The sequence below is a fragment of the Fusarium subglutinans genome, assembly GCF_013396075.1.
Source record: "Fusarium subglutinans strain NRRL 66333 chromosome Unknown NRRL66333_c0000049, whole genome shotgun sequence".
NCBI classification, from domain to species: domain Eukaryota; kingdom Fungi; phylum Ascomycota; class Sordariomycetes; order Hypocreales; family Nectriaceae; genus Fusarium; species Fusarium subglutinans.
The window spans coordinates 88233-111548 of NW_023502112.1; the positions used below are offsets into that span (position 1 = coordinate 88233).

At 48.3% G+C, this 23316-nt stretch overlaps 7 protein-coding genes across 7 annotated transcripts; 3 read left to right on the forward strand and 4 right to left on the reverse strand.

Moving 5' to 3' along the window:
* Positions 1-313: 313 nt before the first annotated feature.
* On the reverse strand, positions 314-2325 carry FSUBG_5157 (Ca2+:H+ antiporter; the record flags this gene model as incomplete). The annotated part of the gene is made up of 4 exons (XM_036683223.1): positions 314-339; positions 394-1223; positions 1274-2177; positions 2316-2325. 4 exons carry the CDS (start codon positions 2323-2325, stop codon positions 314-316), a joined length of 1770 nt encoding a protein of 589 aa, XP_036539338.1.
* A 1544-nt stretch (positions 2326-3869) lies between these two features.
* FSUBG_5158 (cohesin loading factor subunit SCC2) lies at positions 3870-9566 on the reverse strand (the record flags this gene model as incomplete). Its single annotated transcript, XM_036683224.1, has 3 exons — positions 3870-9138; positions 9191-9374; positions 9422-9566. 3 exons carry the CDS (start codon positions 9564-9566, stop codon positions 3870-3872), a joined length of 5598 nt encoding a protein of 1865 aa, XP_036539339.1.
* Positions 9567-10096: 530 nt separating this feature from the next.
* Positions 10097-10566, forward strand: FSUBG_5159 (DNA-directed RNA polymerase I subunit RPA12; the record flags this gene model as incomplete). Its single annotated transcript, XM_036683225.1, has 3 exons — positions 10097-10211; positions 10262-10496; positions 10548-10566. The coding sequence occupies 3 exons, from the start codon at positions 10097-10099 to the stop codon at positions 10564-10566; spliced, it is 369 nt and encodes a 122-aa protein (XP_036539340.1).
* Positions 10567-10600: 34 nt separating this feature from the next.
* Positions 10601-11665, reverse strand: FSUBG_5160 (deoxyhypusine hydroxylase; the record flags this gene model as incomplete). The annotated part of the gene is made up of 2 exons (XM_036683227.1): positions 10601-11117; positions 11169-11665. 2 exons carry the CDS (start codon positions 11663-11665, stop codon positions 10601-10603), a joined length of 1014 nt encoding a protein of 337 aa, XP_036539341.1.
* Positions 11666-13154: 1489 nt separating this feature from the next.
* On the forward strand, positions 13155-14183 carry FSUBG_5161 (nucleotide-binding NBP35; the record flags this gene model as incomplete). The annotated part of the gene is made up of 1 exon (XM_036683228.1): positions 13155-14183. The coding sequence occupies one exon, from the start codon at positions 13155-13157 to the stop codon at positions 14181-14183; it is 1029 nt and encodes a 342-aa protein (XP_036539342.1).
* A 90-nt stretch (positions 14184-14273) lies between these two features.
* On the reverse strand, positions 14274-14901 carry FSUBG_5162 (glia maturation factor beta; the record flags this gene model as incomplete). The annotated part of the gene is made up of 4 exons (XM_036683229.1): positions 14274-14462; positions 14527-14660; positions 14734-14836; positions 14899-14901. 4 exons carry the CDS (start codon positions 14899-14901, stop codon positions 14274-14276), a joined length of 429 nt encoding a protein of 142 aa, XP_036539343.1.
* A 354-nt stretch (positions 14902-15255) lies between these two features.
* On the forward strand, positions 15256-16638 carry FSUBG_5163 (3'-phosphoadenosine 5'-phosphosulfate sulfotransferase (PAPS reductase) FAD synthetase s; the record flags this gene model as incomplete). The annotated part of the gene is made up of 7 exons (XM_036683230.1): positions 15256-15426; positions 15549-15593; positions 15645-15739; positions 15791-15808; positions 15858-16150; positions 16198-16417; positions 16473-16638. 7 exons carry the CDS (start codon positions 15256-15258, stop codon positions 16636-16638), a joined length of 1008 nt encoding a protein of 335 aa, XP_036539344.1.
* Positions 16639-23316: the final 6678 nt, after the last annotated feature.

A 23316-nucleotide genomic window follows, 5' to 3' on the forward strand; every position in this document is an offset into this window, starting at 1 on the left:
ACGATGTGTTAACTGAAGTGCAAACCAGTCCTCTGACGCCTGTCGCTTTTTGCGTTTGTTTCTTTGCCTTTGCCTTTGCATCACCACCCACCCCACGAAAATCGCAGGCATCTCCATTGAATATCTTATGTACTGTGAGGCCTGAATAGGCAGATGTTACCCAAGTACTATACCTACCTACTTGAAGACGATATGCAGAATCGTTGGGGGCGGGAACGGGTAGCCACATATAACCCAAAATGGAAGTATAAACAGAGAGAGAATTCCCCCTCCTCCAAAATAAATGTACAGATCTGGAAAAGAAAAAGAATGACTACTCGTCTGAGTGTGTTGGGTACCCTATTGCGTGGTCAGTAAACATAGTAAAGAAGCATGATGGGCCGCTAAACTTACACCATGAGCAAACTGCGATGATGGAATAAAGACAGATGAGAAGCCAACCCTCCAGCCAGTGACTTTTGCCGTCTGCGATCAAGTAGTTGACGAGCAAAACAGCCACGAACATAGTTGCAACTTGGAACAAGTCAAAGCTCAAGTTCATAGCATCATTGCCCATTCCCCAGCCGATAATAACCAACAAAGGAATCAAAAAGAGAGCGACTTGCATAGAACTTCCAACGGCCACACCGATGGCCAGATCCATTTTGTCCTTGATTGCGACGGTCACGGCTGTGGCGTGCTCGGCTGCGTTACCCACGATAGGCAACAGGATCAGTCCTACGAACTCTTCTGATACACCTCCAGTCTTGGTGACAGCATCGATGGAATCAACCATGAATTCGGCACAGAGGGCGATCAGAACGGTGGCGATTGTCAACGTGGCAATGGCCACCCAGAAGTGTAACTGAGGCTCTTCCTCCTCATCTTCGTCCTCTTCGGCCTTGGGAAGTCTGTGAGGGTTCATAAGCATCTCAGACAAACGCTCATTCTCTTCACGTCCTGTCATGCCACCGCCAACAAGAGCACCAGGAACCATGATACCTTGTCGGATATCGCCAGCTCCGGCACTTCCACGGGACCAAGGCTTTGCAGCAACCTTCTGGCTTTCCTTGGCGAATGTGCTCTGGTGAGTCTTGAGCTGGAAGAGGAGATAGGCGGCATAAACGATGAGAAGGATAACTGCTGTGCCTCTTGAGAGTCGGGCCACGTTAGCGGGCGGTGTATCCTTTGCTTGATCGAAAACAGTTGGCACAATGACTGAGGCGACGGCGAGAGCGAGCATACTACGTGAAATCAATTAGCACTCGTCCAACCAGTATGTAGCGGCACTTACCTAGCGGCGGTTTGGGCGACAGTTTCGTTAAAATATTGACTCTCGCGTCGCAAGCCACCGAAAAAGAAACAGAAGCCCAGGACCAATAGAAGGTTACTTAGAATTGAGCCCACCAGTGACGTCTGAACGATAATGACTTTCCCATCGACGAGAGCCAGGATAGCCACAATGAGTTCAACGGCGTTTCCAAAGGTCGCGTTGATTAGACCACCCAAGACCTCGCCCGTTCGAAGAGCGATCTCCTCTGTAGCGAAACTGAGAATAGCGGCTAAGGGTATAATTGCGATGAAGTTTACCACGAAGACGGCGATTCGGTTAACGCTATGGATGTAGTTGAGAGCAATGCCAACTGGGGCGGCAATGAGAAGGATATTGATATATGAGTTGAGAAAGGTTCTCTGAAGTTGGTTCCGGACGGTAAATGGCTCCTTGGGTTCGACCTTGCGGAATATTTTTGTAGACTCTCGTTTCTTAAGTTTTCGCTTTTCGAGGTCGATATTGTTGTCTGCTGCGGCTGGGATATCCTCGCGTTTTCTGTTTCGCAATTGATTTTCGTCGCTGACGAGCGAGCGCTGTGAGACGGGGATATCATCGTTTCCCTCAATTGGTGAACCCCCGATCGTCTTCTCTCGGTCATAATCGCCTTCTTTGCTTCTCCTCATATCTGTCATCGTCTCTGCAGTTGACCACTCTCTGGCTGGCCCGCTTCGACCAGGTTCGGTGACAGCGTGTGCCAAGGTCTGGCCAGCTGTCTCCTCTTGTGTGGTTTGTTGTTCTAGGCGGCCGGCGTCAGAGAGAGCGCGTGTTTGACGTTTCCACTCGACGTGACGAAAGGGATTCCAAGACTGATCGGTGCTGGTACGACTGAGAGTATGCGCTTGACGCTTGATGTTGAAGTGGTTGACTGTGGTGGTGTGTGTGTGAGTAAGATAGCAGTGGCAGATAGCAGAGAGCGGGAGGAGTTCTAGGGCTTATGGTAGAGAAACCAATGATTGACACTATAGATACGAGAAAAAGTGAAGAAACTGAAAGGGGACCTTACAGGAAGACATCGCCAAGAACTAGGGTCCAAGTTCTTACGTGGGTCAACTGATGCGAATGTTCCGTATGTCCCGTAAGTTGGGCTGCGTTGCGTATCACTCGCGGCGCGGCACGGCACTATAAAGTATAAAGGGAAAAAAAGAGACAAAAGATGGGGATGCCAAGGTTTCGAGAAACAACAGGGACCAAGTTCACTCGAGGGAGGTGGGCTTGGCCTAGGTTTTGTTCTGTTTTGTTGAATGATTTCAGGTCTTGCTCAATGTTAGAGCAAGTGAGGTCACCAGGGCAGCTTTTGTCTTCCCCTTTATTTCCCTTCTCTGGAATGGGTTCTATGCTGGCCGGTTATTACGAGCGGCACAACACGTCAAGGGGACCTCACGACTGGCAAAAAAACAAGCTCCGTGAAAGGTCTCACCGCGACAGGGAACAAGAGGCCTCCCCAACTCCTCCAATAAGCTTGATTCTGGTTCCACTAGCATCATTGGCAGCCACAACGCCAACTAACATGACTGAGTGGCAGAGTGGCTGTATTCGTGTCCTTGGCCAGACGGTGATTGCCAGCGAGTTACAGTACACGATTCAGGGTTGTGCACCTGGCCACTTCACTGAACAACCACCCCCATACGCAGGCTGTCTGGGCTGTGTCCGTGGCTCATCAACTAGTAAACGACTTGCAGTCTAGTTAACTTAAGTTAAATGACCACGGCCACCTAGACTAGACTACGGAGTAGACGCCAGAGTCTTGTGCTTGCGGGTCGTCATTAACCACGCGAGAATTAGTCGTTAATGCTCGCAGGGATTAGACCTTGCCAAGCCGGCTAGCTTTTGCCGACCGATCTGCTCATGCCTTGGCGATCTGACTACCGCGACAAGCAATCAAAATTATGTCATTTATGCATGTCCTTATCCAATTGCCTTGTTTCTTGGCACTCACATAGCATGTTCGTTTCCGTCTTATATCCGCCTTTCCTTGTTTTTAGACCTGCAACTTTTCGCATCGTCGTACAACTTTAACTCGAAAATTATACGATAAAACAGTCCCATTTCTGGAAGCCGTCGTCATTCCCAAATCGAGGTTGGGGTTTCCCTTCTTTCTTTCACAGTGTAGTGGCCTTTGCTACTGTTTCCAAACATGCTCAATTTATGTATAGCCATTTTTTATGCAAGTCATCACAAGGGGACCAGATCCAGTGGCTATCATATTATTGTCTCTGTATCTAAATGGTCCTAAATGCGCGAGCTTCGCTGATATGCATTTGTATGCTGCGCTTGATCTCTTTCCCGTCCGACCAAAAGATGAGCTATATGACCTCGTGGCTATAGCTCAGGTATCATCAAATTGCAAAGCCACAGTGCTCCAAAACGCCGTTCCTCTTCTCTTGGCTGCCTTTTTACTTCAGAAGACCAATGTATGCCCCTCGGCCAAAGCCATCTTCCCACCAAACGCTTTCTTCGATGCGCCCTCGCGGGCTGACAAACGCCTGTCCCTGTCACTTTCGTTACTTGCTTGAAAACAGTCCAAATCACTCCATAGCCCATGTTCCTCAATGTCTGCTCAAACCCAGTCTCCATCTCCAAGATCTGCATCCATCTCCGGCTCAGGCAGTGGGTTTTTTCGAGGTCGGCCCCTTTTTCGTGGCTGGGAGTCAGAACGCGCCCGTTTCTTGCGACCACCAGGCGTATGTCCTCCTTTTCGCTTGCGTCCCCTATCTGCAGCAGCTTCGCCTTCTTCATCCTCGTCTGCGCTCGGAGTCGATGGCCCCAAGTCCATCTGTTCGCCATCATCGGCGACCTTGAACTCCTTGTCAACGTTGAGGAGTTCAACAAAGTCAGTACACTTCCTGATCATTCGCTCTTGATCCTGAAGACCAGCCATATGAGACTCAATCTCGTCCCAGACCTTATCTCCGTGAACTCCTTGGACCTTGACTGGTGTCTTGTTGAGATCTTTAGCCAGTGCTTTGGCCTTACTATCGTGTCGGCTAGTTCCCATGCCGTAAAGTCGGCGCAGGTACGTTCGTGTCTCCCACATTGCGAGCAGAATGATGGATGCCGTTGTGAGCTGACGAAGACGGCTGGGCTCAACGTTGGCTGCAATCGCAAGGGCTGCCGGGGGCTGTCCATCGACGGGTGCTGCTAGAGCCATTGACTCGTCCTGAGTTCCGGGGATGCTCGCTGGGGTGTCAGACGCCGATAATTGCAGGGCATCCACGCGGACATTAAAAACTTCTGACTCGATGGCCTGAGCGACTGGGGCGCCCGTGCTCGTCACGATTTTTTCGATCGCATTGACGGTAGTTTGCAACTCTCCCACGGTCTGATATTCAAAGAAGGCCAGGTTCTCGGTGATGAATTGTGCGAAGGCCATGTGGGACGGGACTTCCTCGCTTATATCGAGTTTGACTAGATCAAAGTCCAACTGGCCACAGAGCTTATCTAAAAAGCGCTGACGATTCTTCATTTTGCTAATCTTCAGCACCTCCATCAAGAAGTGTAACTTGGACTGGAAAGGGTTAGTTGTGGCGCCACGCGTGTCCTCTACTACATCGCGTTGGTAGGCAAAAGCCGATTGCACTGCTTTGGCATACTCTCGCTCCAGGACAGTTTCGTGCTTCTCATGCGAATATCGATGTTCGGAGAAAGCCAGCTCTGCAATTCTGCGGTTAGTCGATGTTTCGAGAGTCATCAAGGTGACACAAGTCTCCTTGGGGTGTGTCAAGCCTTGTCGGTTAATGCTGCCAAGAACTTCCGTGGCGAGAAAAGCATTGTCGCCCTGGCTTGAAACTGCGATTCGAGAAACGTGCTTCAAGAACCTCTGCGAGGTGGCGCTGGCCACATCGTCAAAACTTGTCCCTCCCATAACTGCCAGCTCCCTCTTCTTGCCTGTAGCTGGTGCTTCTGCCGCTGTTTCGGATCGCTTTTCTTCCATGAGAAGAAACTCTCTGATTGATCTCAAGATGAGCACCTCAAGACCAGGTATCTGCTCTTTGAAAACCTGATCAAACAAGGTGTACAATTTAGGAACAACATAGTTGCGAGGCCATGCTTGGCAAATCAATCCAAGAGCGTCGAGTGCTGACTTGCGAATCTCGAGTGGCTTAGAAGGAGCAGCAAGCGGTATCAGCTTCTCGATGGCGAGCATAGGAACGGTTTCTCCTTTCCAGGTGGGCAACTTCGATTTGAACCAAGCAGTCCATTCGTCGAGCTTACAATGTTTTGCGATCATGCCAATCAATAAGCTGTATCCATAGGTAAGAGTGGTAGCCGTCTGGTCGATAGGCCTCGCCTGGATTTGAACGAGTTTCTGAATACTGGAATATAGGGCAGAAACAAGAGGCGTGTAATTATTGAGTAACCCACAAACAACTTGAGTACAGGCAACCAAATCGTCGAGAGGGTTCCGTTGGTTGACTCTCGTAATAGCCTTAAGCAAGAAGGTGCGTACTTCGGACAGAAACTCGGTATGAACACTGGAAAGAGTGGGCAACACTCGGCGATAGATGACTGTCACGTGCCGGAAAGCAGCCAACTCCTCTGGCGTAGAGAAGTTCGCAAGATGTGGTTTAAGGAGGCGTATCTGTTCGAAATTGAACAGTCTGGGATCAGCATTGGCAAATATCGTAAGCACCTGCAGCGCGTCGCGCCCAGACGGAGTTGACGGATCATCCGGATCGAGGTTGTCGATCAATCCAAACATGTTTGCAACGAGTTTGGTACAGACTGTGAAAGGTCCACCCAGAGACTTATCCTTTGGTTTCAGGATGGTTCGGAACACCTTGTCAAGCATTTCAGTGACCGTACCGGACTTGACAGTCTGGATGACAAGCGATACGTGCTCGTTGAGTGAAGTTTGGTAGACTGCGGTTCCGTCGTCTTGGTAAAAGGGCGCAAACCAAACCTCCTCTATCATTTGGCGGGCTAGATCGCGGACACCCTCATCTGGATCCTGTACTCGACGCAACAACCCGCTTGCTATCATGCTCCGCAGTGCCTTGCTTGGATTGCGAAGGTAGATATCGCGGGTAAGCTTCATTGCACGTTTGCGTACACCGAGGCCATTATCATGGAATCGATTGACAATCATGGGAGTCAAGGACGTCTCAAGACGTGGCCGCATCGTCATGCAATTACCAAGCAGTCCCAGAGCAGAGTCTCGCACTTGAATTGATGAATCGCCAGCACATTCCAGAATCAGGTCAATCACGGTATTGTCGGCATCCAAGATTGAGGGATCAGTCTCGAGCACTTGGTTCACGCTCTTCAGACTGCGGCTTCGGACTGTCGCTTGGTCACTTGCCATAGAGCCAAGAAGAATGTTCAGAATCTTACTGAAGGCTTCACATAGTGGTGAGCGTAGTAAAATGATCGAGTAGGAAAGTTTGGCTTGATTTGTCGACACAGCCTTGATTTTAAACGTGTATTCGTTGGCAAGCCATCGCCGATCTTCAGCCATCATCCTCAGTCGATATGCCAGACGTCCGAGTTCCTCATCTCGTTCGTCATCTTCGTCTGTGTAAGAGTCGTAGCCGACATGTACCTGGGATGCCCAGCTCGTAATGAGAAACGATATGGCACTAGACAGGTGTGGATCTTCGTCGCTCCTGCTCTGCACATGCTCTAGAACGACACGATAGGGCCCAGTCCAAGCTACCAACTGTTCCAAGCGAGTTTTGTGTTCCAGAGCTTGATTAGCGACATCGGCAAGATATTCTGACAACTCGTCACCGCCAGTCCCGTCGGAGGAACTCGTGAGGCTTTGAACACGAGAACGGAGGCGGGAAATGGCAGCACTCAGTCCGCCCAATAGTTCCAGTGCCATGTTTTTGGCTGGGGCAGCAGTCTTGGGTGCTTCGAAAAGCTGGACCATCATGATCATCAGAAGGCGAAGCAATAGTTCAGCTGATGGCCAGTCGGGCGAATCAAGACAAGTGGTAAAATCTTCCACAAAAAGATCAAGAAGATTTCGGTAAGGGGTATCTCCAGATTTGGTCGACCCGATGGCACGTTTGACGATGAAGCTTATCACATAAGATGCATTGCGCTGCGCCGCATCAGACAAGGGAGCAATAGAGATCTCAAGGTCCTTGATAGCAACAGCGTGTTGCTTCGCGCCCTGTACCTCACTCTTAATCGATGAAACAAATTGCTTTGCAAGTGGTGCGCGATCATCCTCATCGGAACTTTCTTCCTGCTCGTGATTGGGGTTATTGTTGAGATTTCGCATCAATTTACTGCGTGTTCGATTTTTGTTCTTATCCACTCGCCCGGAACTAGCTTGAACCAGCCTCATGATTAAAGCTGACACAGGCTGGATGTTTTTCCCGTCGGATAGCTTGAACTGTCGAGCACTTTGCTTACCGACAGGGAGCTTCTCCAGAGATGTAAGAATGTCGTCGATGATGCCTTGGCGTTGCTCAGGCTTGATCAAGAAGATCTGTGACAGCATGTCCATTGCCACGGACCGAAGCCCGTCAAACTTTTGAACTCCCAAGACGGAGTCCTTCTCAAAGTATGCATTCTCCATGAAAATGAGTCGGGAGGCGGTGTACTCCATTGAGTTGATCACTGACTCTGAGAACTCGATCTTGGTAACAAGTTCCGCTAACAAGGCGAACAACTTCTGGCAAGAAAGGAAGACAGCTGTGATAGGCTTCTTGTTCTTCGAAAGCAACTTGAATACAACCGATGCAGGTCCAGATGGCCGAAGTTCCACAAGAGGCATAACAATGTCTTCGGTGACCTTTCTGAAGATATCAGCGCATCTCTGAATAACAGATTCTGAATACAACTGCTTGTCTTCTCGTCCGCCCGAGAGAATACGCAGGCATGTGCGAGCTGACTTCAGCATTGTTTCCACGTCTGAAAGTTGCTGTATCCATGTATCAACGGCATCTTCGCCCCAGGTCTCATCGACTCGGACCTCCAGATTCTCACCTTGCTTCAAGCTGGCATCACTGAGTTTGATGATTTGAGTCAGATGCTCTACTGGTACACGGTCGAAACATCTTAGAGCAATTGTCTTCTGAATAGCACCATGCATCTTCTGTTGCGAAGACGCGGTCATAGCAACCTCTTGGTCTGGTGTCAGAGCAACAATTTCGTCTTGTCCGGGTCCTTCTCCAAGCATTCGCCCTACCGAGTTGAACACAACGCGCACAAGCTTGTCAAGCGCATGGAGGGCTGCCTCGCTGCGTTGACGCTGATCAAGGCTCTCTCCAATCAGATCTGGACTATGAGAATAGGCTTGTTGGCTCTCTTTTCGAACCGATAGGTGATGGGGGTCCTCCGGGCGAGCTTCTACCTCTATGTACTCTTCTCGATTGATGTTAGCAGCGGGAAGCTCAATTCGAAATGCCCCATTCTGATTAGCTTCGGTGGTAGCTTGGATGGGGAGCTGAACTGCTGTGGCTGGAGACTGCACCATCGGCTGTATTTGCGGTTGCTCATATTGGACTGGAATAACTGGTAAGTCATGCTGAGGCGCATCGCTCACGTCAACATAAGTTGAAGGATCAAACTGTCTCTTAGATGGTATCGCAACTTCGATCCTAACCGAGTTTGACTTGTGTGCTTTAGAGTTATGCGCCGGCAAGTTGGACGGTTGTGGAGGATTCGGTGACTTTGTTGAAGATGATCGTTGCTTGGGAGTCGGGTGGCCAGGTGCTTGACCGTTGACCTGCTTGGCATCAGAAGCCACCGGCTTTGTCGTCTTAAAATACCCTCCAACCTTATCGAAGACATTTCTTGTGAGCGGCGACAAACCATCAATCAGGCTCTTGCTGGTAGGGGGGGTCGATTTCATTCCTGAAATTGTGGTGAACTTGCTACTCGACAGTCAGATTGTGGTTCATAGTATGCACGGCATAGTGATCATACTAATGCGTTCGTTGGCTTGGTTTGATTTCTTGGAGGACATGGTCAACCGCTTGCTTTACGTTGCGTGGCATCTGATTGTGGCCCGCTGCTTCCTTGTTTAGATTGTCGAAGTCGTGTGTTTGAAATAGGTCAGTCAGAGGGAGCGCAGGGGAGCCTGAGCCTAGAACGGGGTCGGGGATGATGTCTGACGAGAGTTAGGCGAAGATATATCGAGAAGCGGTGATAACTGACCAGAAATGAGAGGAATGGTTGATGTCTGTGGTGAATAGGGAAGCGCCTCTTGGAGTGTGAACGGACGAGCAGTAATGCCCTCGTCAGCCCCCATTTGAGCAAACTGCCCATTTGGGTCTGCCCCATGCTGCTGCGTGTTGTTCATTGTCGCAGGAGGGAAGGCGGTTCATCGCATATCTTGGTTCGAAAGGAAGGAGCAAACGGATACCAGCGCATCGAATATTGACAGGATAGGGTCAGGTATGGGTCAAAAGACACGCTCTGAGCGCGTGTGTAAAGGAAATATGTTCTCAGGAAGCATATAGTCGGAGTCGCGGTAAGGCGATTGGTTTGAAAAAGCAACGGGATTAAATGCAGCTAAGCATTGTTACCCGCTTTGCGTGAATGTAAATGACGAGGTCAAAGCCTGGGGAAACCAACATGATCAGCCTCGCGAGCTTTGGACTTTCCTTGGATGTTTTCGAGACAGCTACTGGTCTGTGCGTAAAGCGCACCACCACTCAGAGGCTATTCCGTCATGACCCACTCTTGCCTCGTCAGTTTTTCCGGAAGACCCCTGCAACCTTCGATTTGAGCCTCTGATGGCTGGGCCGATTTTTTGTCTCTGAATTTGTTCAGGTTGCGCAAGTGGTCGACCAAATTCTCCAATTGTGCAGAACTCACTCACGACTCACAATGGCTGCGATCGGAACTCTCGTCTTTTGTACCGACTGCGGTAATCTGTTGCCTGCAACAAAAGGGACCCAGCGAAATGTTTTGCATTGCGAATGCTGTGGTGCAGAGAATCGAGGTTTGTACGCTTGGTGTGGTATTTGGCAAGATCTCTAACAGGTTGTGCAGATACCGGTTCCAAAGTTACCGTTACACAAACAAAACCCTCCGATTTCCCATCTTTCTTGAGACAGAAGCTCCAGTCAAGTGTCCAGGCTGTTGAGAAACACAATTTGCAAACCGATAGCACTGTTCACGAAACATGCCCCAAGTGCGGTCGTGAAGAGGTCAAGTATACCAACGTTCAATTGCGCGGTGCAGATGAAGGATCAACAGTCATCTACCTTTGCGATTGCGGCAACTCGTGAGAATCCCGAATCCATCTATTTTAACTAATTTAACATTTAACTTTTAGTTGGCATGAAAACAACTAGACGTGAAACTCGACAATGCGAGCGTACTCATAAATCATACAGAAACTCCTGCGGTCTCGGGAATCAAAGCATACTCAGCCTCTCCACCCTTCTCATACTCAGCGATATCCAGCGCAACAATGCAACTCTCTCGAACAACCTTTTCCTTGTCGTGAAGGAACTTTCTTAGGGTGGTCTCGACACCTTCCTCCTCGCCCAAGCTGCCAAGTGCCTCGGCCGCTTCATGTCGAACCATGCTAGCCTCGTTGACGTTACCCAATGCCTCAGTCAGGGCTGGGATAGAAGCGGGGTGTGAAAGCTGGCCAAATACAAAGGCGATCTCGTGTCGGAAGAGTGCGGACGAGTCGGACAATCCTTTAGCGAGAGCGAGAACGGCGGGGACAGCAGTGGGCAGGTCGGGAGGTGATGCCAGATCTCGGAGAGCAAACATGGCGCGGTAACGGAGGAATAGAGGTAGATTTGTATCCATGAGCTTGTGGCCAAGCTCCTCGACTTCGGCCTTCTGTTCGGATTCGGGCATTGGGGGCGCAGGGTCGATAGAGGCAAAATCACTAGACGACAAATGTTAATCATGGGCAACCCCAAGATGTCTTTGCACAAACCTAGGGCGCAACTTTTCCTTTCGTCGCTCTTCTGAGTTCTCCCACTCAATGCGCTCGATAGCGATCTCGCATGTCTCAATAATGCTTATGTCCTCCTCTTTGCGATCTCGGTACTCGCGGAGGATGTCCAGGTTGTCAGCCCAGCCTAAGGCTCCGAGGGCTTCGGCAGCTTCGTGGCGGCACATTGGATCCTCCTTCAAATCAGCCAGAACCTGTCGGAGAGGTTTGACAGCAGCGGGGTTGCCTGTCTGGCCTAGACAGTATGCGAGCTCATGCTTGAGCAGGGCTGAAGGCGAGGTGAATCCGGCAGCGATGGCTTCAATGGCCGCAATCCTTGTAGTGTTGTCATCCGAGGTGGTCGCAACGTGCTTCAGTGAGAAAAGAGCACGAAAACGGATGGGAAGAGGGGTATCCTCAGAACAGAGGGATTTCCTCAAGCTCAGAACCGTGGAATCGGCGGAGTTGGAAGTCTCTGGAATATCAGCAGAAGGAGACATTTTGGATTATTGGTTGGAAGCAGATCTTGATGTATCGTAGGGTGTTCTAGATCAGCTCAGAATAAAATCTTCGCGGGGTCCTGAGCTTATCTTATCTCAGACAAATACCTATGAAATAACCCCGCCACTGATCGGCTTTTTTTTGGGGGGTGCCTGTCTTAAGTTTTGGGCAGATCACCGACCGCCCTTAGCCGGTCCGATAACCGGCGCGCTCTCAGAGTGTTGCATGGTTGGAAATTTTTTAGTATTACTATAGTAATTACTAAGTTCTTTTACCATTTTTACTTTATTTATACTATAGTAGAATTAAAATTATTTACTCAAAGGGTATTTAATTAATTTAAGTAGTATTTAATTTAAGAAAATATATATAATATATATAAAAAGGGGTATATCTATTAAGTTTAGCTAGTAATTGAAATAGTAATACTAAAATTTTTCTAACCATGGAGTGTTGGGCATAATGGAAATGGCAGGAAACTTTGAAGACGTCTTTTATTGTTGATGCGGCGGTTCTCAGAATGACCTGCGATCAATTAGGCTTTTCATACCTATGTCACTACCTATCAGTAATAGTATTGAATGTCAGTACAGTTCCGTATCATTGAGCCATATCATTTGGGAATGAATAGTAGTGAAGTATTTGGTACTGTGGATGTTTAGGTTAGTACACTCTAACCCCTGTTTTTCCATTAGCAGGGTACCTACTTACAGGAATCTAACTTTATTCTCTTTAGTACTTATTTAATTTTCTATTTTATTTTAAAAATATAAACTAAATAGTATTTTTTACCTAAGTATTAATTATTATATATATTTTAGAGAAAAAATATAGCTATTTTAAAGACTCTAATAGAATACCTAGCCCCTGATATGGGGCTGTTACGCGCTAACAAAGATACAGGGGCTAAACTGTATACATAAGGTAGTACGAAGTTGTCGATACTTAGGTACTAGCAGTAGGTCGTTGGATAAGCATTTGTTCTATGTCTACCTTAAGTACTATATCTATCAGATATTTTCAGAAGCCTACGGTCCAAGCTTGCTTAACAATAGGAGACTTGTATAGGTGATCTCACCCTCCGCAGCTTCCCCCATAGAGCTAATGTTAATATGTTCGTAGATCTTTATCACTTTAATGTACCTATAGTATGTATCTTGACTCATTGGCATTTGTTATTCCGCGGCGTTACTTCACATCGCCGGACGCTTGCTAAGCAACCAATCAACATAAACGCTTAGCACTTACCCTAGGAACAACGATTATCTTAACCTCGTCAACATTCTCTGGACTCTCTCAAAGGTTGCTCTAGAAAGGATCCAGATCCCAATCAGGAAGAATTAGTCCTCGCTCCTTTCTTTCTTTCTTAATACTCTTTTCCTCGCTGTTCAGGACAACCCTAAAATTTTTAGCATTATTAAGCTTTCAGTTCACGTCGCCACCTCCGACTCACTTTCTATTGCTTCACCTCACTTCATAAAAAAGACAATGGCACCCTCCCTTGAGGCCCCAGAGGCTGTAGACGATGTCCTCGCCAATCCGATCAAACAGAAGCCACAACTAGTTGCCCCAGAACCTCAGAACTGTGTTGGTCCCGATTCAGAGCAAGCCGGTAAAGCGGACGCATGCGCCGGGTGTCCAAACCAGGCCATCTGCGCATCAGCACCCAAGGGACCAGACCCTGATATCCCTATCATCTCGGCGCGTCTGGAGAATGTCAAGCACAAAATCCTAGTACTAAGCGGAAAGGGCGGTGTCGGAAAGAGCACATTTACATCTCTATTGGCACACGCCTTCGCGACAAATCCAGACAGCACCGTGGGCATCATGGACACTGATATCTGTGGACCCAGTATCCCCAAGATGATGGGCGTGGAGGGCGAGACTGTGCATGTCAGTGGCACAGGTTGGTCCCCCATCTGGGTCATGGACAACCTCTCGGTCATGAGTATTCAGTTTCTACTGCCCAACCGGGACGACGCTGTCATTTGGCGGGGTCCCAAGAAGAACGGCCTGATCAAGCAATTTCTCAAGGATGTGGAATGGGGTGACCTTGACTTTTTGCTTGTCGACACACCACCAGGCACAAGCGATGAGCATCTCAGTGTAAACTCATTCCTGAAGGAGAGTGGGATCGATGGTGCTGTCATGGTCACTACACCACAGGAGGTATCACTTTTGGATGTAAGAAAAGAGATCGACTTCTGCCGCAAAGCCGGCATCAGGGTGTTAGGTCTTGCAGAGAACATGAGCGGCTTCGTCTGCCCCAAGTGTTCAACCGAAAGTCAGATCTTTAAAGCAAGCACAGGGGGAGGACGTGCGCTGGCTGAAGAGATGGGCATTCCCTTCTTGGGATCAGTGCCCTTGGACCCTAGAATCAGGATGGCATGTGATTACGGAGAGAGTTACTTCGACTCATTCCCAGATAGCCCCGCCTGCATTGCGTTTCAAGGAGTTGTCAAGAATGTTGCGATGCAGTTGGGATTGGACACCCAGGATGTGCTGCCGGATGAGTAGGCAGTTAACTCCAAGTTACGTTTTTATGTAGATCATGATATACGGATTCCGCTGCCACGCCATGTTGCCTTTCTTTTGAGCAATTCTCGATTACTCTGACTTGAGCTTGTCGGGAATCTCCTCCAAATCTTCCGCTGACTCGATATCAATAATTCGTCCGACTTCGGCCGTGTTGCGCATCAGCTCCTTGGCGCCAGCGTAGAGCATTCTGATCTCGGCGTTGCAGGTAACGGGGAGGTAGAAGATGAGTACATATGGTACAGATAAGCGCCCATCGCCCTATGCTCATATCAGCATCATGTCAAATGTCAAGCATTCCTAACAGTTGTTCGATCATACATACCATAGTGAGGGGGTAGCTCAAGAGGATGAATCGAGGCGCATGATCGGGGAGGTCATCGCCAATTTCTTCGAGGGAAGTATAAACGGTCTTGTCTTCGTCTTGTCGGATTTCGTAAGTGTTCTTATCGATCAGGTCTACAGGATGGACGGTTAGCAAGAAAAAGGAGACCTATGACTTTAAAGTCTTATCACAAAGAGACGTACATACATATAACAGCTTGGGGATCCTTGGCCCGAGAAGTAGTGAGTCTAAACTTGCGGAGGTGGTCCTTTGACTCTCCAGAGAAGGTGTACAGTCGCGATTCCGACGCCTAAACGCAGGATGTCAGCGGGCGAACCGGAGATGGAGAAGAGGACGCATGAGTGGATGTACCATTTTGAAGCTTGGCTCGACTTTGATTATAGGTAAAGCCCCCTTTGTAGCAGTTTCAAAGCTGTGTCTGATACCTCAACTCTGTTTAGCAGTTATCAGTCGAGTTAAGTTGGCGTAGCCCAATGCCCCGCCAAAGAGTAGGTACAGTAAGGTAGTAGGTTAGTACTAACGTAGCTGTTGACTTGACCCCACATTGTCCCGCCATAGGTTGTCTAGCGCAGCGAGTTAACGTCATCTACAGGCTGTTGAAATCGAGACAACATTGCATCAATAAAGGGAGAACTTGCATATTTACCCTGCTATCTGCCTTATCACCTGATTCTCAAGCTCTCTTATTGCATCTGCCTTTGACCATCCATGTTCTCACGCATCTCTCAGGTAACCCGGCATCTTTCAGCTCCCGTTGTTGGCAACACCAGACGATTCGCCCTAAGAACCATGGCTCCTATATCGGCAGACGAGCGCAACTCGCGCACCATTTCCACAGCCGCCTGTTTGATCATCGGTGACGAAGTCCTGGGCGGAAAGGTATAGTTCTTTGAATACATCTTACTGTCTGTGAAACAGAATGGGGGTAACTGACATCATGAGCGTAGACAGTTGATGTGAGTAATTGAAGTATGAGCCAGTCATTGTATTAATCGAGATAGACCAACTCTGCCTATTTTGCCAAATGGTGCTTTAACCTCGGAATTGTAGGTCTGACCATAGGAAGCTTAGAATGCGCGGATGCTAAGTAGATATAGAACCTCAAGCGCATCGAGGTGATAGAGGATGATGAAGGTGAAATTGTGGAGGCTGTCCAGAGAATGAGTGACCGTTATGACTTTGTTGTTACTAGGTAAGTCCTTCGGTGACGCTACGTGGAGGTTGAATAGCTAATATGAATCAGTGGTGGGATCGGGCCTACGTGAGGATTCACTACTCTCATTTTGACATAAGGTATACTGATATCTTAGGCACGACGATATTACCTACCAATCGATCGCCAAGGCCTTCAACCTGCCTCTCAAGCTACACCAAGAAACCTTTGACAAGATGAAGCTAATGTCAAAGGTTCATCCTAATCAACCCAAGTTTGATTGGGATGTCGACTCGCCAGCAAGAAGGGCAAAACTTCGCATGGCTGAGTTGCCAATTGATGAATCTCGGGACCTTAAGAAGCAAGCTCTTTTCCCTCACGATGATCTTTGGGTTCCTGTATCAGTCGTTAACGGAAATATACATATCCTGCCGGGTATCCCTAGACTTTGTAAGTCTTTTCCTGGGCGCCGATTACTATCTGCTGACCGGGAACAGTTCAGAGACTTCTCGATGGGCTGAAGCCTCACATCCTGCCACGTCTCAGTGATCCTGAAGGGAAGGGTACGCATAGAGTACTGTTCTCTACGCCTCTTCCCGAGAGTGGTGTTGCCGACTACCTCACAACATTGGCTGCCAAAGTTGGGCCCAGGGGTGTCAAGGTCGGAAGTTATCCTCGCTGGGGCAAGAAAAACAACACGGTCACACTTGTTGGACGGTTAGCAGGGAACATTACCCAACGCTAAGCGCTAAACATGCTGACACAGATATAGGGATTTGGAGTATCTTGAGAGTCTCGTTGATGAAGTACAAGCTGGCATCCAGGGTCTGCGAGTTGATGCTGAGAGTGACGGAGAAGAAGACCCGAAGCAGATTAAGAAGCAGGCGACCGAAGACGCGGACAAGGACACCGCGCAGCAAGTTGTTGAGAAACCTTGATATCTTGATAGCTGGGATCCTTGGATATTTGGAAGTCCATAAGGTATTGGTGGCGGGTTGTGGTTGCGCTGATCACAGTAGCATCCGTTGGAACTCTGTAAAGAGTTGCTATTGGCTAGATTGCATGTTTCGTTAATATCCTTGAATATATGTAGACAAGTGCTATAGAATGTTCAGAGTTGCAATCTGATACCGACGTACGGGCTTGAATTTTTCGGTGATTCAACGGTCAAAACCTGATCATATCGTCGAGCATGGCGCTCTTTATTCAGACGAGCTGCATAGGCAGCATCTTTGTACAGCATGTATTTCAGAGCGATCTAACGTAGATGAAATCTGGGACTTGGGCTTGTGCATCGATTTTGCTGCGCAGTTACCTGTATAGGTACTTGACAAGTTTTGAATCGCCTGTGGTTTCAGCACTTGCGGCCAACACATAAACCATATGTCGTGCATCCTGGTACAAGGCAAAGGTGTTAAATCGTTGTTGTATCATACGGATACTGACTTTAGGGTTGGCAACCGAGATAAGACAATGGAGCAGAGTTGAGTCTCATCTCCGACGCCCTGAGGGGCTGTAACGTAGTATCGGCGTTGAACAAGTTGACTTGCCAAAGTCATATTATCATACGATTTTAAGTGACAAGAGAGGTCAGTGATCTGTTGTGTTGCAGATCAACACATGAACATTACATCGTTGAGACTCAATGGCGCAGAAGGCTAGAGAGAGACACTCGTGCTTCGTGCTTCATGTGATGGTACGCTGTATTCGGAAGCTGACTCGAGGCTCTTGCCTATGAGGAAGCTGGGGTGTGACGAAGACCAGGGGGTATGAACAACGAGGATGGTGGAGGTGGAGTCGATAGATTGTCTTAGGCACATCGTAGCAGCGATAGCAAGGCTCGTGACATGATCGGCGCCGAGATCAGAGGTTAGACCTTGAACAAACCCACGACACCTGAGGGAGATTGAAATATGTCGTGATGTGCGCTTGGCATAGAACTAAGCCAGAGTGTAATCTACCGAAAAGGGGCTATTACTAGGACGAGTCCTAGAGACATATCGAAGTGGATCACAACCTGGATCCGGTGGAGACGGGCGCAAACGCAAATACAAAAGACGTCATTTCGTTCTAGAAGCTGACTATGGAAGTTGTTGGAGATCATTCACATTCAACTTGATTGCATTGATGGTCCGTGTGGTGAAAGGGTCAAGAAGCTGAACTTCAAGTGACACAGGCGAAGTTGTTTGTAATCAAGGACTGATATCATGCCAGTATACTTGCTCACAAAGGATTGAGGGTGGATAGACTCGTGCCGTCGTCTGATGAGTTTTTGAAGATGTTAATAAACCTCCTTGTAACGTCAAGCTCTCCTTGAACTACAGAATCACGTGCCTGCTGCAGCTCTGACAGAAGCCCCACACGCTAACCCCACAAGTCCCATCGAGCCGCAATATCACAGCTACTTCTTTCTATCGTCAAGGATAGGTAGGTACTTACAAAGACATATTCTTTGCCCTTCAAAATCCTATAAGTTCTTCTGCTCGTAGAAAAGACTGGAATTTATGTGAGCTACTCGGAGCATCTTTCCAAACGCTGCCAGTTCTGAGAACAGTGGCGTACAACAGTCGCTCGCTTTACGAAGAGAGTAGACGTATTTACCCGTGAGCGTTCAGTGCCAATTGGTGCTTGCAATATAAACACCAGGTATGATAAGGCCTAGCGAGATAGTTTGTCCTTTCTATTAGGTTTCCTCGGGCAGCTACTAGGAATATTCTAGGAGACTATGGTTGAACACCGGGAGGCGATACGAGACGTGGCTAGGGCCATCACTCAATTCCGATCATACTCTGAGGGACGATTTTTCACGTTTCTTTCTCAAGCACGTTGTTGCAACTCCTAGTTCCTCTAGGGTAAAGAACACTATACAATGACATATTGTGGCCCTAGGGAAGAGCCGTAGCGGACCCTACAGGCCTAATCGGAATCGGTTGCCTGGCATGCTCGCTGTTGAAACTCGCAAACCATACTAGCCAATTAACCGACGTGTGGGCTTCAGACTGACACTTGACAGTTCGTCAAAGTTTCGGTAAAGGGCTTGTTTGAGAGCTTTGTTCGTCTAACCATTATCCTAGCCCGTTTACTTGACCGAAGCCCTATCCTAACGTGCGAGCTTGGCTTTCAGCTCCTGACCCATTGAGTAGGTTTCTGGCAGAGCATAGTTTTCTTTGTATCATGTGTTATCAGTCGAGTCTGTGATTGGTTTTCTAGATTCATCACGTTTTCCGACGAATTACTGAAACTTCCATCTGAGGTTGGCAACCAACCCCCACCCAGACTCAAGTGACCAGACCCAAACATACAGAATTTACTCACATAGTAGTAATTGCTTCAGGCCTCATGCTTTGTCTTGACCTGTTCCCGTCACATCTTATTCGACGTAGACCCCAGTCATCGTAGGCTATCAGCGAAAATTGCTTAGCTCGGGATGATGATCTTCGAAGTCATCAGAGTGCTCGGCTTGATAAACTCAACTGAAGCTATCGCTGCGTCAAATCTGCATAGTCCTTCGTATCACTGAACAAAACCCTTATGTAACGACTTCAGAGGGGCAGTTATCTAGGATCTGTATCATAGTGATCAGATTGGGTTATCGACCTAGCCACGCCACGCATCGATCAACCCCCACCCGGCATTGACCTGTTAACACACCGTCACATCTTCAACAGCCTCAAACGCGCCAACGCTATTAGTACAACGTGCTGAAAAGGTGTTGTGGTTCATCTGGCGAGAGCGGCTGGTCATTGTAACGTTGAATGGCTGTACATTGGAGGATGAAAAGAACAAAAACCATGAGCGTGGTGAAACGCCTGTCCTGCAGGCACTAAGACATTTCCACGATTTAGGTGCAGGCTAGGGAGTAAAACTGTGAATAGGGTCAACTCATGGTTTGGTTGTTGAATCCAGCCCAAACGCTGCAGGATTCAATACATGTCTTGACTTTTTTTGATTGTTTTATAAATGACGACGCATCTTTAACCTGAGACCAAATATATGAGTTGTCATGATAGATAGTGAACGTACTGCGTATAGTGTAAGGTTCCACCACATAAAACATCGTACATCGCATCACAGTAGATTTTAGCGCAAGACAATGAAGTCGAGCACCACTCCTACCGCCCTGCACGTTAGAAACCATGACCCTGGGCATGGACTATGAGCTAACCGACTTGAGATTAAGACCATCGGAGCTTGTTAACTTGTCACCCCATTCATTCCCCAGGTCCAGGGGCTCACCGATGGGACGGGGGACCTGGAAAGAGAGAGAGAGAGAGAGAGAGAGAGAGAGCAAGGGGTGAGGAACGTTGATCTGCATTGGATCGAGACACGAGAGAATGATTATGTAGTATGGATAATGGACTCACTCATGCCAATGATGACATTGGCACGTTGATGTGAAAATGGTTTTCTCGGTTGAATCATGACAAGGCACGGTTTAAATGTTCTTTGAAGGTGCTAGCGCCTGGGCCATGGGATTGGATGTAATTGGTTACGATGAAGTTACCAGTGGTGACAGCGACCGTCTAGACGACCAATATGAGTGATGATAGGATATCTGGGCGCGAAATGGTAAAAGTGATTAGCTACAAGTTCTCAACTACCTATGACCGTGCAATAAGAACGTAGACTCTGCTGTAAATGACCGAACGAAAGATGCTGGTGAAAACAGGACTAGCCATCAGTCAATGTGCGAGAACGGTGCCCTGGGCGTATTGGATAAGTACGGGGCCTATCCTAAGAAGCTATATTTCATATCATGATATATGGTTCGAACGCAAGTTTCCCTTATTAACGAAAGCCAAAGGATCACCTCGCTTGTTCCTGGACTTGATGAACAAAGGCATATTAGATGTACACAGCCTACAGAGTAGAGATAAGAAACATACAAACAACAGCCACAAGAACAAACAGTAAAGTTAAAATGAGCAATTTGAATCGAAAGGGACCATGCAGGACCATGTGACATGTCTGATGCAACGGGAATAACATCTTTTTCCAGTGAATTGATTGAAGTAGCAGGTATGTTTCGTCTGATCTGGTTTATAAGTTGTGAAATAATGTCTAGGTTACTTTAAGGAACAGCAAACAAAAGATGGAGAAGACACCAGTCGCAATTATCAAACGGTACATAATGTGTATGGATGGTCGGCCTCATTTACATGGCTCAACCGAAAAGGCCGGGGTCACGGCGCCGGCGTACCTCGGGGGGGGGGTTCCGCCGGCATTCTCCTGCCTTAGCGAGTAAGACGATGGGGTTAGAAGAACGGGCTAATTTGTTCTATAACTCGTAGCTTAAAGAGAAGCGCGGAATAACTTTTAGACTTGACATATCACAACCAAGGATGAGGCGTGCCCTGACAGCCTGGGTTGGTGGCCGTTAAGGATCTGCACCCTCGCTTGCTGTTGCTGGTCAGTGACCGGTAGCTCGGTGTTGCGATGAACAGAGCCCAGGTGAAGAGATGGCTCCAGAACAGAGAGAGACCCTTGGCCTGGTAAGCAAATTATCACATTCAGGGACTTTAATCCATTAGGTTGCCCCTATTCCACCCATTTCTGCTGCCACCCCTCGTCGATCTGCACAGTGGGAGGAGTGCGATCTTGGTACAAAGGAACGGATACGGATACTTCGTTTGTTGTATTGGAGGCCATCGCTTCATCAATTATAGTAATCATATGCAGCTGCTGTGGGAGCACAAGCACGCGGATACGGTGAGGAATTGCTGCAGCGAAACATGCAGGACAATGCACAATCAACTGCATAGCACGTTATGGTGTGCTTACGATTGGTAGAGCAGACGCAGCCAGCCGCTGCCCTTGCAGAACTGCGTGGAGGAGGCCAGCAACAGGGAGTAACAAGACCAATTGTTAACCAGCGACAACTGGTGCTTTTTTTGCTGCTCGTTCAACAGCAACTGCAAAGCCAACCACACACACAAGCAAGGGTCCCCATGTCTTGGCCCACACCCGACTCGTTAAGTTAGGCTTCGCACGCACGCCCCGACCCATTACCTACAACTAACCTTACCTAGGTAGCGGGTAGGCACCAACCTCGTATGCTTGTCCAGTGGAGGAGCTGCTGGAAGGCCGCCGTAAGTCAATGACTGGCAGGCCAAAAATTTAACCTCGAATCGTTGCTGTACCTTCTTGTAGGTACCTTAACCTAATGTCTCTCACCATCATGAGTCAAAAAGATACGGAGGCGACCGAATGGCAAAGAAAAATTCTGATCTCTACCATCTCAAAGGTTCCCCCCCCTTCTTGCCTCATTACGAAGCCTTACCTGTCGCCATGTTCAACTTGGCAAATAACAAATCCAGCCCTGTTCATTGTGTTGAACCAGTACTAGCTACTACATTCAGTAGCTACTGTAAATCCCACTGCCCGGGCTATTGGTTTTGCAGCCACTCTTCCTGTGATAATTATTGTTAACGCTTCTCTTAGCGTAGTTTTCTTTGGAATAGAGGCTTCAATTAAATGGCATGGGCGGGCGCCCCTAGGCGTTGTGGTAGGGCTACAAGAGAGCAAATGATAGGTTCATCCTGTGATTTCCTACTCTAGTCAGCAGTGAATCGTTTTCTACTATGCCATAAACGGGCATTTCTAGATTCCATAGAACATATCCTGATGCTTTATCACTAACCAACAGCCAAACACAACCACAAGCTTGCCGCCTCTAACCATCCTATGTACCATGTTATGGATTGTACGTATACCTCTCCATCGGAATATCATCGCTCCACTACGTGCACTCTAACTAGAGGCTGGGCTTTATCGACCCTAGTCTAGCCACCAATCCGGCCATCGGGTGTCCCCCTCCAGAGGTCTAGATACATATCCACTGACAGGACGGGAACGGGTAGCCTCCAGTGATCCCTCCCTCCATTCATTCTGTTTAAGTTACTATTAACTTAGTTATCTATCTCAGCGCTCGGGAGCGCCCAGAGACATTGACCACCTGGAAAGCCGTGGGGCGGGTGATTGAGATGATGCTGTGGTGTTAGTGTTGGTGTCAGTATTCTATGTGTGCTTCATGAGCAGGAGTGATACTCAGTTGTCAATTGAGACAAGACCAACCCAGCCATGAGAAACTCGTTCCGTCTGTTCCTTTCATCATCATCTCCATGTCTCTGTTTGTCGCCGTGTATCGGATAACTTGCCTCTCCCCGTCTACAAGTAAAAAAAGAGAGTGAGAGAAAGAAGAGCAAGCGCAAACACCTAGCAAGCGCGAGAAAATGGCTGAAAGTGTTGAGTACTTTGCTGGGGGTCAAATTGCCACTGATTCGATGCCAGATGCAAGCAATCAAAGAGTATCCAGTACCCTCAACTGCCCCATCCATTCCTAGGTAGGTCCCAATCCATCGACACCCCCCTTCCGGCCCCCTTACCCTTCCCTTTCCTAGTCCCTTGCTCCCCTTCCAGGATCCAATGCTTTCCTACCCTGGCCTTTTGACCTTTTCCCCTTTCAGGCCTTGTTCCCCTTCTCTCTCCTGGTCACTTTCGGTCCACCCTCGACTCTTCTGCTTTGACCTTTTTTTCGAACCCATTTGGCCCATTCGAATCGTCTCTCTCCCTCTCTCCACACATTCAAAGCTAGAATCTGCTCGCCCCAGCGGCAA